Source organism: Protobothrops mucrosquamatus, unplaced genomic scaffold (assembly GCF_001527695.2).
Source record: "Protobothrops mucrosquamatus isolate PMUCROS unplaced genomic scaffold, P.Mucros_1.0 scaffold2289, whole genome shotgun sequence".
Lineage (NCBI taxonomy): Eukaryota > Metazoa > Chordata > Lepidosauria > Squamata > Viperidae > Protobothrops > Protobothrops mucrosquamatus.
The window spans coordinates 175379-188381 of record NW_015388376.1 but is presented as its reverse complement, the minus strand read 5'-3'; the positions used below and the strand labels follow the sequence as shown (position 1 = coordinate 188381).

General features: G+C 39.4%; 1 protein-coding gene across 1 annotated transcript in view; it reads right to left on the bottom strand.

Moving 5' to 3' along the window:
* Positions 1–12578, bottom strand: part of PPP4R2 (protein phosphatase 4 regulatory subunit 2) — a 26569-nt gene extending 13991 nt beyond the window's left edge. The window contains exons 1-2 of the mRNA XM_015824607.1: positions 12536–12578; positions 11724–11805 (exon numbers count right to left, since the gene is read on the bottom strand). Of these exons, the coding sequence (XP_015680093.1) occupies positions 11724–11805; positions 12536–12569 (116 nt within the window). The 5' untranslated portion in view covers positions 12570–12578. The remainder of the gene's footprint in view (positions 1–11723; positions 11806–12535) is intronic.
* Positions 12579–13003: the final 425 nt, after the last annotated feature.

Sequence of the window (13003 nt, the reverse complement as noted above, 5' to 3'; positions counted from 1 at the left end):
GGGTTCTGGGAACAGGAGCCATTCACCTTCCCCCGCACCGCTGAGATGATGCCAACGGAAGTCCAAGGGAGAGGTTTCCATGCTGAGCCATGCTGGCTCAGGAATTCTGGGAGTTGAAGTCCACGAGTCATAAAAGAGGCAAGGTTGCCTACCCCTGCCCTAAACTCTCCTCAATCTGCCCTCTGACTTTCACACTCCCCCTCACACCTTTGTGCATGCTCCCTGGCCCATTGTGCCTCTTGTGCACCCCTTCTAACCTTTCCTGCATCCCTGTACACCTTCCCCCACCTTGCAAGAGTCATCTACCTGCCTGCTGGCCTGGGACTTACAATTTCCTCCAGCTTCCCCACTGACTTTGGTTGTGGGAAACGAGCAGAAAATTGCCTAACGCTGTAGGATTCAGTTAATGATGGCAATCTGGACTGCAGGGAGTGCCGTCACTAAGCGATACGATTGCACTTTACAACTGCATCCCTTAAAGATGGAAAACCCCAGTCCCAGCTGCTAATAAGACAGGCTGAATTTTAAAAATGTTTTTAATGATCGTGTAGTCCCAGATGTAACTTTTGATTAAGGACTTCGCTTACTTTAGTGTTAATAATTAATTCTGTAAATATCAGCAATTTAACACGAAGTGCTATAACCACTGTATTTGCCTTCAATGTAATTTATTTTTCCCTATTTAGAAATACTAATCAAAATGATAATATTAAAAAAGCATACATTCTGGACTTTTATAATAAAGTATTTTGGTTTATATCCAGACTTAATAATGTCAACAGAAATCAGTGGGATATATTTTAAGTAAATCTTACATTAAAATCTAACCCTAGTTTGAAGAGAACACTGATTTGTTTGTTTCATCAACAAGATTTATTTCAGAGGAATGTTGAAGAACTACCAAGAAACAGGAAAATGGGTCATTATAGTTGTTACATAAATGTATTTCATAAAACAAATGAAGCATTCGATGAGTCATATTATTAACTTATGACCTGGTCCCTTAGAAGCAAATTTACTGTACATAATCAGACAGAGAGATTGCATTGTTGAAAGGTGTAAACTGTTTTTAAGAGTTTTATTACATACTAATAGCTATGAACTTTGTTAAGAATTATGTCTATTGTCCTTGGATGGTGCAAATGGCCATTCTCCTTTCTGGCCTTGCTAACACGAGCAAAATACAGTTCTTAAGCTACAAGTTTCAATATACTTCACTACTGGTGATGTTGGCTGAAGTTTACACTTCAGCAACATCCAGATTACACATTGCCTCTCCTCTCCCCTCCCCTCTCCTCCTCTTTTACCAATTCTCAGAGACTGCCTGGAGAAGTCTCTGGAGTTTTCTTGGCAAGGTTTTTCAGAAGTAGTTTTCTATTTTCAATAGTAGTTTACTATTAAGAGCCGTGGTGATGCAGTGGTTAGAATGCAGTACTGCAGGCTACTTCTGCTGACTGCCGGCTGTTGGCAGTTCGATCCTCAGCAGCTCAAGGTTGACTCAGCCTTCCATCCTTCTGAGGTCAGTAAAATGAGACCCAGATTGTTGGGGGAAATATGCTGACTCTGTAAACTACTTAGAGAGGGCTGTAAAGTACTGTGAAGTGGTATATAAATCTAATTGCTATTGCCTCCTTCCTAGGCTGAAAGTGATTGGTTCAAAGGCACCCAGTTAGTGCCCAAGGAGGAACAGAACTCATGATCTCCCAGTTTCTAGCCTGATGCTTTAACCACTACACTACAGAGACATGACTGCCTATCCTCTTCAAAGTTTGAAAAAATGTCTGGTTGTATCGCTTGATATTCGACATTTATGTTTGGTTAATATACTGGTAATGTTTGTATTTATTTTACCTTTTTATGCAAAGATTTGAAATGATTCTCTGTGGGATATTCAGCAGCATAACAAATGATACTACACTGTTATGAGTGTGCATGTTTGTACCTAATATTTAAAAAAGCTCATAGAGCAAAACTAAACTACAAGAAAAACAAACCTGAATAATCTGTAGAAAGCATGTAAGGCAGACAACAAAAATAACAACTGGTCTCAACATATGTGGCCGTGTTAAAGTCACAGTTGCAAATCCACAAAGGATAAAAAGTTAACAAAAAACTATTAGTAGGCTTCACCATCTACATTAGCTCTAATAGATCTTACCAGTTGTAGTAATTTGATTGCAAAACTATTTTCCCTGTAGGCCATTTTCACAAAAAAACTTGATTCTGCCTATTGATGTTTTTATTCTTTGTGTTACCATGGCTTCACCACAACAGTACTGCAACAAGACTCTCAAAGGAATGTACAGAATACAGTACAGTAGTTTCTTTAGCAACTGGATGTTTTATTAATATAAGGTCAGATTCCTGTATAGCAAATTTATTTTTCAAAGGTATCTCTAAGTTCCTCATATTATTCATATAGAATATTAAATTTCAGTATTCTTAGAATGAGCAGAGCGCTTCTCTACCAGTGCTTAGCTGATTAAAAAATAAAAGTTAAAAGAAAGGATATCGATGTAGCCTCTTCTGCCAAGTTGGTTCTCAAGGTAAATTGCACAATTTAAAAGAATCTCTATTCACCTTTCCCCAATCAGATATTCACGTGTTACAGAAGTGCTACTGTTGTACAATCTGTATTTTTCAGCCTAATTTGAATAAGACAAGGTTGAATAATCACAATCTTGGTAAATATGAAATAATTTGCATTAATAATTTAATTTCCTCAGTGGAATATTGCAGAATACATAATGTAGTGTTATCTTTGGTTTACGTTCTAACCAAGAAAGGAAATTCAGACAACATACATTTTCCTAGAACAAGTTCTTACTGAACTCACAGGGCTTATACTGCTTAGTAAATGAGTGCTAGAATGAGTGCATTCACAGGAAATTATTTACTGTTATCAGTCGTATCTTTAATCTAAAGAAAGCGTGGCTCAGTGCACAGCAGCTTGGACCTAGGAAACCTCAACTGAATATAATTTACTCGGTCCCTGAAAAGCTTTTGAAAAGTCACACTTTTGTCTCATTTGTATGTCTGACACTGTAACAACAGTTTGCAACTTTTCAAAAGTCAGAAAGAATGTTACCCACTAGCAAAGCAACCTTATACAAGGAGATTTTTATTATATATAGTTCATGAATTGATGCATGGGTAAACTATCAATGAGTACTATTAATGATAAGCAAAAAGTGTGTAGTCACTCACGTGTAACTTTGTGAAATGGTATCACGTATAATCAGTGGACTCAGCTATCTCAACACACAGGCAACTGTTTAATCAGAATTCCCCATCTAGAGCTACACGGTCAATACTTTATGTCAGAAATAGAATTAACCCAAGACTGCAATGTGATTGATGAAATCAAATACATGACCCCATGTTATTCTCTTAATGTACTAATAAAGCTAAGTGGGTGAACAGCCCAGTTCAGAAGATTTATCATAAACAAATCTAACTGAAGTTTCCCATTCACTTTAGTAAAAGCTTTACCCATATACCCCCCCCCAAAAAAAAACCATGAGGAGGGAAACCCATTAAAGGAAAGAATTGTCCCTCAGCAAAGAGTTCCTTAACTACTTTTCAGGGCAAACATAGGATATGTTTAAAATTGTACATTATCTTCTTCTAACACAGTGGTTCTCAACCTTTTTAATGCCGCGACCCCAACCGGTCGTAAGTTGAGGACTAAACCGGTCGTAAGTCAAGGACTAAACCGGTCGTAAGTTGAGGACTAAACCGGTCGTAAGTCGAGGACTACCCAACCGGTCGTAAGTCGAGGACTTTCCCTGCCCGCGAGCGCCGCGCATGCGTGCTTCCGCCCCCTGCGCCGGCCGAGGCGTAGCTGGCAAGCGGCAGAGACGGAGCAGGCCGACCACCAGCTGGCCCAGCCCAAGGGAGGTAAGGCACCCGCCGGAAAAGGGGAAAAAAATGGCGGACAGCCTTGCTTGGCGACCCCCATGAAATGGTCGATCGACCCCAAATGGGGTCCCGACCCACAGGTTGAGAACCACTGTTCTAACACAATTATATCTAACACCTTTATGTTATTTAACCAATTTTATAAACTAATCTAACAAGTCATCTATCTTAGTGATCAATCTGAACTAAGAGAGACAGTTATATGAGGGAAGAAATTAGACATTCTCTTGAATGCTCACCCAAGTTCAAATGTTAAAAAAAAAATATCTAATTTCATCCATAGTTACAGGTAGTCCTTGTGTTACAATGGCAATTGGGAGCGGAATTTCTGTCGCTAAGTGATGCTACCATAAGGTATTATGTCACATGACCGCATCCCTTAGCAATGGCAATCATGGCAGTCTCGGCTGCTGCCATTACCCCAGGACTGTGCAGGTCATTAAGTCATATGATTGCAACGGGGGAAGTGGCTGGAGTCCCAGGCAAGCAGAAAGCTACCAGAGATGGGGAGGGAGTGCTGCAGGCAGGCGTAAGAAAAAGCAGCAGGGATGGGAATAACTTATAGTTTCCCGTTGGCTTCACTGTTGACTTTGCTTGTGGAAAGCTGGCAGGGAAAGTTGCAAATGGTGATCACATGACTGTAAAGCACTGCAACTGTCGTAATTGTGAACCGGGCTGCCAAGCATTTGAATCGTGATGATCACATGACCAGAGGGAAACTGGTGGATGCTGTTCTAGCCGTTAACTATCTGTAAACAAAATATTTCTTCAATGCCTTTTTTCAGTTGTGATTAAACCCCAGGTTCCCCAGGTCCAAACTGCACCTAAAAACTGGCATACGGAGAAGGAAAGAGACCATGTGATAGAAGAAGCAAATCTTTCTAAATAACAATGTAACTAGCTCGCAAATAATATGTTTTAAACTGATATTAATCAGTTTAAACAGTTATTGCTTATCCTGCTTATTGCAAGATCGGTTACTAAACATACTTGGCAAAGAACAAAGTGTTCTATACGGTACACACTTCTCTATTAAAAGAAGAACCAACCTCGCAATTATAGCATCCAGAGTTCTAGGACACAATGCATCAATACATATTTGCTCTTGGTCTGAATTAAATGGTTGAAGTAACTTTCAGAACACTAATTGGTTTAGATAGTTGAATGATAATACATGTAATGCCTGCCACAGTATTTTATTTGAACAGATCAAGCTTTAATTGCCATCAGTGACCAATGCGAGTATTTTATTTGAAAACCAAACTTCATTAAAGGAAATTTCTGTTCTGAAAAAAAAAAAACCACTAAAAGCATTATCAAAAAGAAATCACTGCTATTTTGGAACTAGAAATCAACATTTCTGGAACATAGATGTTGACTATTAAAACAAAAACTAAAAAAAAAAATCTAAGAAAAAAAGAGTGACAAAGAATGATAAATGATTGGATAAAATAATTGGATGGCTATTGGTCTGTTTATTATTATGATTTTTTTTTCAATTCAAGACAAATTATGATATTATGTGAACTAGTTTTTCATTCAGGTTAAAAAGATTTCATATACATCAGTTTAATTCTGTGGCGGCGAACCTATGGCACGCGTGCTGGAGCCGTCTCTGGTGGCACGCGAGCCATTGCTGGGCCGAGCTGCTCCCTCCTCCTCTCCACGCATGCGCAGCTCTCCGCGCATGCGTAGTCTGGGAATAGGCGAGAGGCTATAAAATGAGCAACTTTCGGCAGATGCAGCATTTGCTGAAGACAGTGAGCGAGCGAGCACGAGCCGACAGCTCAGTGGCCACGCCCACTCGGTGGCCACGCCCACTCGGTGGCCACGTCCACCCGGCAATGCATAAGTGGGTTTTGGGTTGTACTTTGGGCACTTGGTCTCTAAAAGATTCGCCACCACTGGTTTAATTGCACTGCAGAACCCAGCCAAATACAGTAATAAGCATCATTTGTGTCTCCATTTCATTGCAATCATTTAAGCCACTCAATCTTGAATAGGCATACCAATCTAAGACAATTGGAGGTAGACCTCGACTTATGACCATAATTGACCCTGGCAATTATGGTCATAAATCAGGTTGTGTGATTGAACTCATTTTTGCAATGGTTGTGAATTAAAGACAGCAGTTGTTAGACAAACCCATTGTTCACTATGGGCTGATTTTTGCTGAAACTAGAAGTGAACCCTGGCTCGCTACAAAAACATCATAAACAGCAGTCACATGATCGTGGGGCATACTTTTGCCAAACACCGAAAATTGGTCGTGTGATTATTGGAAGGGTGACACTGAAACTTTAAAACCAGTCATAAGTAGCTTCTATGGGGATCTGCTGTAATTTCAAATGGTCACTAACTGACCAGTCATAAGTCAAGTGCACATTAGTTCTATTTACCTTTCCTACCTTCTATTTACCTTTCAGCCAGAATATTACTGAGGTCTGTAATAAGATTGGGAATTTTCATCACTTTTGAGAAAGGAATGATTTTTATTTTTTAAACTATGTTCAGCCTTCTTCAGGAATATACCAGAATTTTCATGTATTTCATATGTGAGGTAGCTCTTGTAGTTTATTATGAATTGATATCTTAATATTATGATATATTGTCAAATAAATGTCCTTTATGAAACTTGTCTGAATATGTTTAGAACTGTCCCCCAAAACACATTCTGTTAGCACATTGCTGTACATTAGCAATACTGTTGAAATATTAAATTCATAATCCTTTTATGTAAAATGCTAACAGACTTTATGAATAACTCTCAAAGACTGCTCTGAAAACTGAAAAGTTTAGAAAACAAGGGTAATTTTCAACATAAATTATTAGTCAGCCTACTGTATATTTCAGAGTGATGTACAATAAAAGCAATCATATTTCTCAACTGATTAACCTAGGAAATGAATAAATGGGACTCCAGGTTTTCAGGCAGCTCCTGTGAATGCATACGGATTCATCAACTAAAAATTCCACAACACATCTCAGATGCCTGTTCAAATTAATAGATAATTATCTATCTTCGGACAAAGAATTCCTGAACAAATACAAGTAGTCCTCGAGTTACGAATGCAATGGAGCCATTCGTAACTCGAGGATTCGTAGGAGTGAATGGTGTACCTTGAATGTGATCACTCCCTGCTTTTGCCCATGCATTCGCTAATCAAATGTGTGGTTTGTTAAGCGCACATGAGGTGTCTCAGGGTGGGGAAGGCCATGGGAGGGCCTAGTGATGGAACAGGCCACCTGCTTCAGACCACTCAAGGCCTCCCCCGATCCACTGAGATATCTCATGCTCCCCACAATTGCTTCTCCCCCCTCATCCTGCTGCACTGGGTCACTTACCTTGCAAAGATCTAGCAAGCTGTCTCCTCTCCAGACTCTCTGCTGCACTAGTTCACAGCGCCCAGAAGCTTCCAGTCTCCCCACAAAATGTCTGCAAGCTGACAGGAAGCTGTGTATCACCAAAATCACTGCCTCAAAGCTTCTGGCCAGCTTGCAAACACTTTGGGTGCTGAGACTGGAAGCTTCTGGGTGCTGTGATCTCGCGGGACTTCAGGCTTTAGACTTCCAGTCTCTGCGCAAAATGTGCTTAAGGAAGAGCCTTTGCTGATGAGAACAGAGCCCCGACTTGATGCGTGTGTCGCCCCCGGCCTCCGTTTTCGGCGGCAAAGGCCTTCAGGAACGGAGACTGGGAGCGACGCACGCTTCAATCTGGGGATCTCTTCTTGGCAGCAAAGGCTTTTTGCAAAGATGGAAAAAGGCTTTGCAAACAGAGGAAAGGCTTTAATGTTTCAGGACTTCCCCCCATTTGCAAAGCCTTTTGCTACGGGGATCTCGTCCAAGCCTTCGTTTGCAGAGAACAGAGGCGTAAAGTACCATGAGATCAAACAAGATCAGTAGCATGAGATCTCGCACTACTGATCTCGCGTGATCTTGAGGTACTTTAGGCCTCCATTCTCTGCGAACGCACCGAAGGCCTGAAGCAATGAAACAGGCCAAGAAACTAAGACTCTCTAGATTTTCGCAAGGTGAGTATCCACAGGCCTAGTGCCTATGGAGACCCAGCCGAGGGGAGGGAATAGCCAGGGTGAATGTTGCAGTGACTCTGCGGTCATTCGTAAGGGTGAACAACTGCTGTGGTGCTGCAACATTGGTAATTTCAGGACTTGTTCATAAACACTGGGGGGGGGGGGAGCTTATCGCATAACTTTGAACGTTCACTAAGAGAACATTCGTAACTCGGGAATTACCTGTATCCAGTCCAATAAAACTGAAGGTTGACTCTTATTTTGAGATTACATGTGAAATTTTCTATAGACACAGCATTTTACCAGAGCCCCTACACAAAGAGCTAGTTCTAAAGAATATAGTATTTTAGCATATGGAAGCGGAAATATCTTTTTATGTACAGTGTATGGAAATGTAACACAGTGTATGACATGTAATACGGCATCATCATAAAGTGGTACAGAATCCATACACACTTTATCAATTTGAGGCAAATTTTGTGAACCCTGCTAGTGCTAAAACTTACAATGTGATGTAAGTTTCTTATAAATTGTCTTTATAAATAAAAACATTCAGGTTAAGCAACACACAGAACATGTGTTTGCCAAACAATTAGACCAATTCTACATTAAACAGTTCGGCAACAAGCCTTTTAATTTTCCCATACTAACAGTTGTAATACTGACTGTAAAATAATGTTTTCCTCCTTTAATGTTTAGAGCAAAACAAAGACCTTTTGAAGTGGAGCTGCTGACTAAATCTTATCAAACTATTTTTCAAACAAGAGATTATCTGGATTTTTCCACCAATGGGCAATAATTAATTTTGTTGCTAAAAGTACAGTGGTACCTTGGTACTCAATTGCTTTAAAACTCATTGAATTTGGTACTCAATGCATTTTGACATGAAAATTTTGTCCTGGTACTTATTGTTTGGTACTTGACACACAAGCTGGAACTTGTTGGTGTTGGCTGCCTTTTTGACTCACTACATTATTCCTTATGGGAAAAATTTGTTCGGTACTCATTGTTTTTGGTAGTCACTGCATCTCCCAGAATCAATTGATGATGAGTACCAAGGTACTACTTATATGCTATGAGAACTATATAGAAAGGGAACACTATTTTAAAGAAAACTGAACACACATTTTAAAAAATAATTCTAAGAAAACATTCAGGACAGACCTCTGAAGAATTTGTTCACATTATTGTAATGAAGAATTATTGCTAATTTCTATATTCTATATTCGTAACAATGATAAAATATCACTTTTAATTGTTAAAATATATTATTTATTGTTAATATTTATCTCCTAAGCATTCAATATAAGTTTCCCTGTCCAATACATTCCTACACACTTTTTCAAATATAAGATTAATATTTCATTTGGAGATACTTAATTCACATAAAACACAAACATATACACACATTTTTATAATAGTTCCATTAATGTTGCTTATTTTTAATATTTGTTTGGTTATTTGCAGTAATTCTGAAAATAAATTCCTAAAATTTCATCTACAATAAAAGTCTATAGGTAAAATTTTTTAAAACAGTAGATATGCTTTTTCAAAAGCCAAAATAGCTAGGTATCAATAAAAGTCCTAAGACAAACAAACTAAAGAATATTTCTCATTAAGTCACATATTCACTAAGTAATCAAGTTACAGAACAGCAATTATGTATACTGAAATAATGTGACCACAGGTCCTACGTTTTCAAATTCCACATTACAAGGTTGACAGGAACAAAAAAGTATGTGTTTAGACTAATAAAGCCAGTAAAAAGTAGTTATATGCCAACTATTGATTTAGTTTTAATATATAATAGGAAAAAATCAAAACTTTTTATTACCAAATCAAACATTTTGACTGAAAGAACAGTAACATGTCAAGACAACTTTTTTTAAAAAAAAAACAATAGCGTCACAAAGCAAAGAACATTTTTTCCTTTTAAGATAGAGGGATACTATGGCAAGAAGAACATTCACTGAAATAAACAGATACCCTTGCTGAAACAATTCTCTCTTTCAGTATGACAAATTAGGAACAAGAATATGAGCACCATTTATACACACTGGAAATCTTCCCCCTCTTTAGTAAATAACGAATTAATAAGAAAGTCAGAGAAGTACTAGAGATTTTTTTTCAGAGAATTAAGACAAATAAAATCCAATTTGATTAAGTTCTTATAATAAATTTGCAAGCTAAAGGTCCCAGATTCACCAGGAAAAAAGTATATTACATTAATACACTACTGTAAACTCTGGAAATTCACTATCATTCCAAATGGCAAACATGATTGACTTAGATCAGGGGTGTCAAACAGCCGGCCCACGAACCGGATACATCACGTGGAAGCCGCGCCCATCCCATTGCCGGCAATGGCAAAATAGTCCTGATATGTTGCGCGACGTCGCCGGTTTGACATGTCTGACTTAGATGAACCTACAGAATCACATCTTCCTTATTATTCTGAACTGCTCAACAAATCCCTATGCTTACTTTCTGTTTGTTCCTGGATCTACTCTTACCCTCAAAATGTGCCATAGTATGTCTTCTGCTCTTATAAATACTATATTGCTATTTGTGTTGTCTCTTATCTCTTCAATTCAAATCTTTACTTATATTTTCCATGAAGCATTTAGCATATCACTCTCCATTTCCTTTTAAATCTTAGTATGAGAAACTGAAATAAGTTTTTCATTCTCCACTGCATCTCACTTTCTTTCTCAATGGATTCCCCACTGCATCTCACTTACTTGCTAATACTTTGTAAAGTGCTTTGTAAAAAGATAACATTGTATTAACAATACATGGACCAATAAAACAGCTCTAAAATAAAGCATATACATTCTCTGTCAGACACAAATTGTATGATCAACAGAATTTCATTTTTTTTCTCCATAAAAACAGGCAGTTTTGTGAGTTTGCCCTCACCCCAATCTATAGCCAATGAAGCCAGACTGAAGCTATATTTTTTGCTTCTCTGTCATTCTTCATTACCCATATATTATAAAATGGGAGCCACCCATAGTCTCAGTCACAAGTTCTTGAAAATGATATGGTAAGTATGGTACCAGGTTAAAAGGATGTAAATCATTGCATAGTATGCTATAAAATTTTGGGAAGGTTCATTATAAAAAAATCCATTATAAAAATAGCCACTTCCATGATTCTGTGAAAACTGGAAGATCAAAATGGGCTTTCTTCATTGCTGATAATTAAAAGGCTAGCAACACAAACTTTGGGTTTCAATTGGACACATTTATATAATGCTATCAAACCAGAACTTACATAAAATTTCTGTTTTTACTCTTTTCTTACCCTTATGTAGGAAAATTAGCATTTTATACTGGCTAATGAATCAAAATCTTTGTCCAATATAACATCAGTATACATTTTCACACAAACAGCTACAAAATGTAGCAATAGCCTGACTCAACATCTGAACTTTGAGTTCATTCTCAACTCTAAAACTTATTGCCACATAAAGCTTCTTTTTTTAAAAAAAAATTATTTAAAAGGGACTAAAATTATCTGAAATGCAGGGAAAAAGCATCAAGTTTACTGTTTTAAATCAAATTAAAATATAGGCGGGTCTTGAAAAATTCATACTATTAATAAGTATAGCAACTTTCATAAGCAAACTATTAAGTACAGCAATTTTTAAATCTGAAACAAAAGTTATCTGAACAGTAAAATGCAAGAAACTCTTGGTTCTTAATTTGGAATAACCTGGATTTATTCAAAAACACAGACAAGACTATAAGTCAAATTAAAGTCACTTACATTGTCTCTCCAGTCTTGGCGACATGACAAAGAAATTGATCCAATATTGGACAGACTTCCTTCTTTCCTCTTTTCTCAAAATCTGTAGAAACGGGCAGAGAAATAGAAGAGGAAAAAAATGTAAACCATACCTTGTGAATTCTGTAATGTCTCCCCTCCCCCTCCTGCCTGAACAGTACAATTTCTAAATACAGTAGCAACTTTTTTTAAAAAAAAAAAACCCACACAGAAGACACTTAAGATGAATTTGGAAGCTACTTTTTCAGGTTTCTTCAATGTCTGCAATAGATATGCCCCTCAAATTGCCCATCAAGGAGGAAGATCCATACACTCTGATAATTTCTTATGGAGAGAAGAGGCAGGGAAGGGAAAGGAATAAGTAGCAGGAAGTGGGACAGAATGGAAGGGGAATTAGAAAGAAACCCAAAGTATGAGAGAGAGGGGGAAAAAGTAAACTCGAAGAAGGAACTTCAAAGGCCCTTTTAAGGGAAAAGCGAGAGGATCGGGAGAGGTGGTGGTGGAAGGGAGGAGGGGGCGACGATGGCCCCCGTGCTGCCATCCTCAGCACACGTTTTGGGAAGCTCAAAGCAGCCCCCCCCAAAAACAGAGCAGCCCAGACTGTGGCGGGAGTAAAAGTGTGATCCCTCCGACCGCGGCTTTCCCCTCTCCAAGAGGATGCATTTCCTTCCCAAGTCCACGTTAGGGCCAGGCCTTCTCTTCCGCCTCCCAAGGTCGGGGGCTCCTCTCTCCCCCCCTTCGCCGCGACCTCGAGATAAGCCTCCCCTTCTCCCCAATTCACCCCCAGCCGCCACCTTTCAGTGCTTCCTGGAGCCTCTCGATATCCATGATCCGCCGCCGCCGCTGCTGCTGCTCCTCTTCCTCCTCCTGCCTCCCGGGCTCTCACAGGAAACAGGCAGCCGCGCAGCGAAGGCAGTTCAGGTGCGGCTACTCCACCGGGGGGAGAAAGGGAGGAGAAAGAGAGAGTGAGGAAGAGATAGGGGGGAATAAGAGAAACAGAGAGAGAGAAGGAAAGAGAGAGAGAGAAGGAAAGTAACAGCGATTCCCCGGCGGCCGGGCTCAGCAGCCTTCCAACATGGCGCCTAAGCCGTCGCCGTGCGCGCTCCCGACTCTCCTCGCAAGCACACCGATTTCAGCCTTTCCTCTTCCCGCCGGCTCGGGAGCGCGCTGGTAGAGGCGGGTGGAGATTAGAAGAGGGCGGCCCGTCGGAGATGAGGTCACCGCGGTTTCGGCGGGAGACCCGCTTCAAGCGCCGAAAGTGA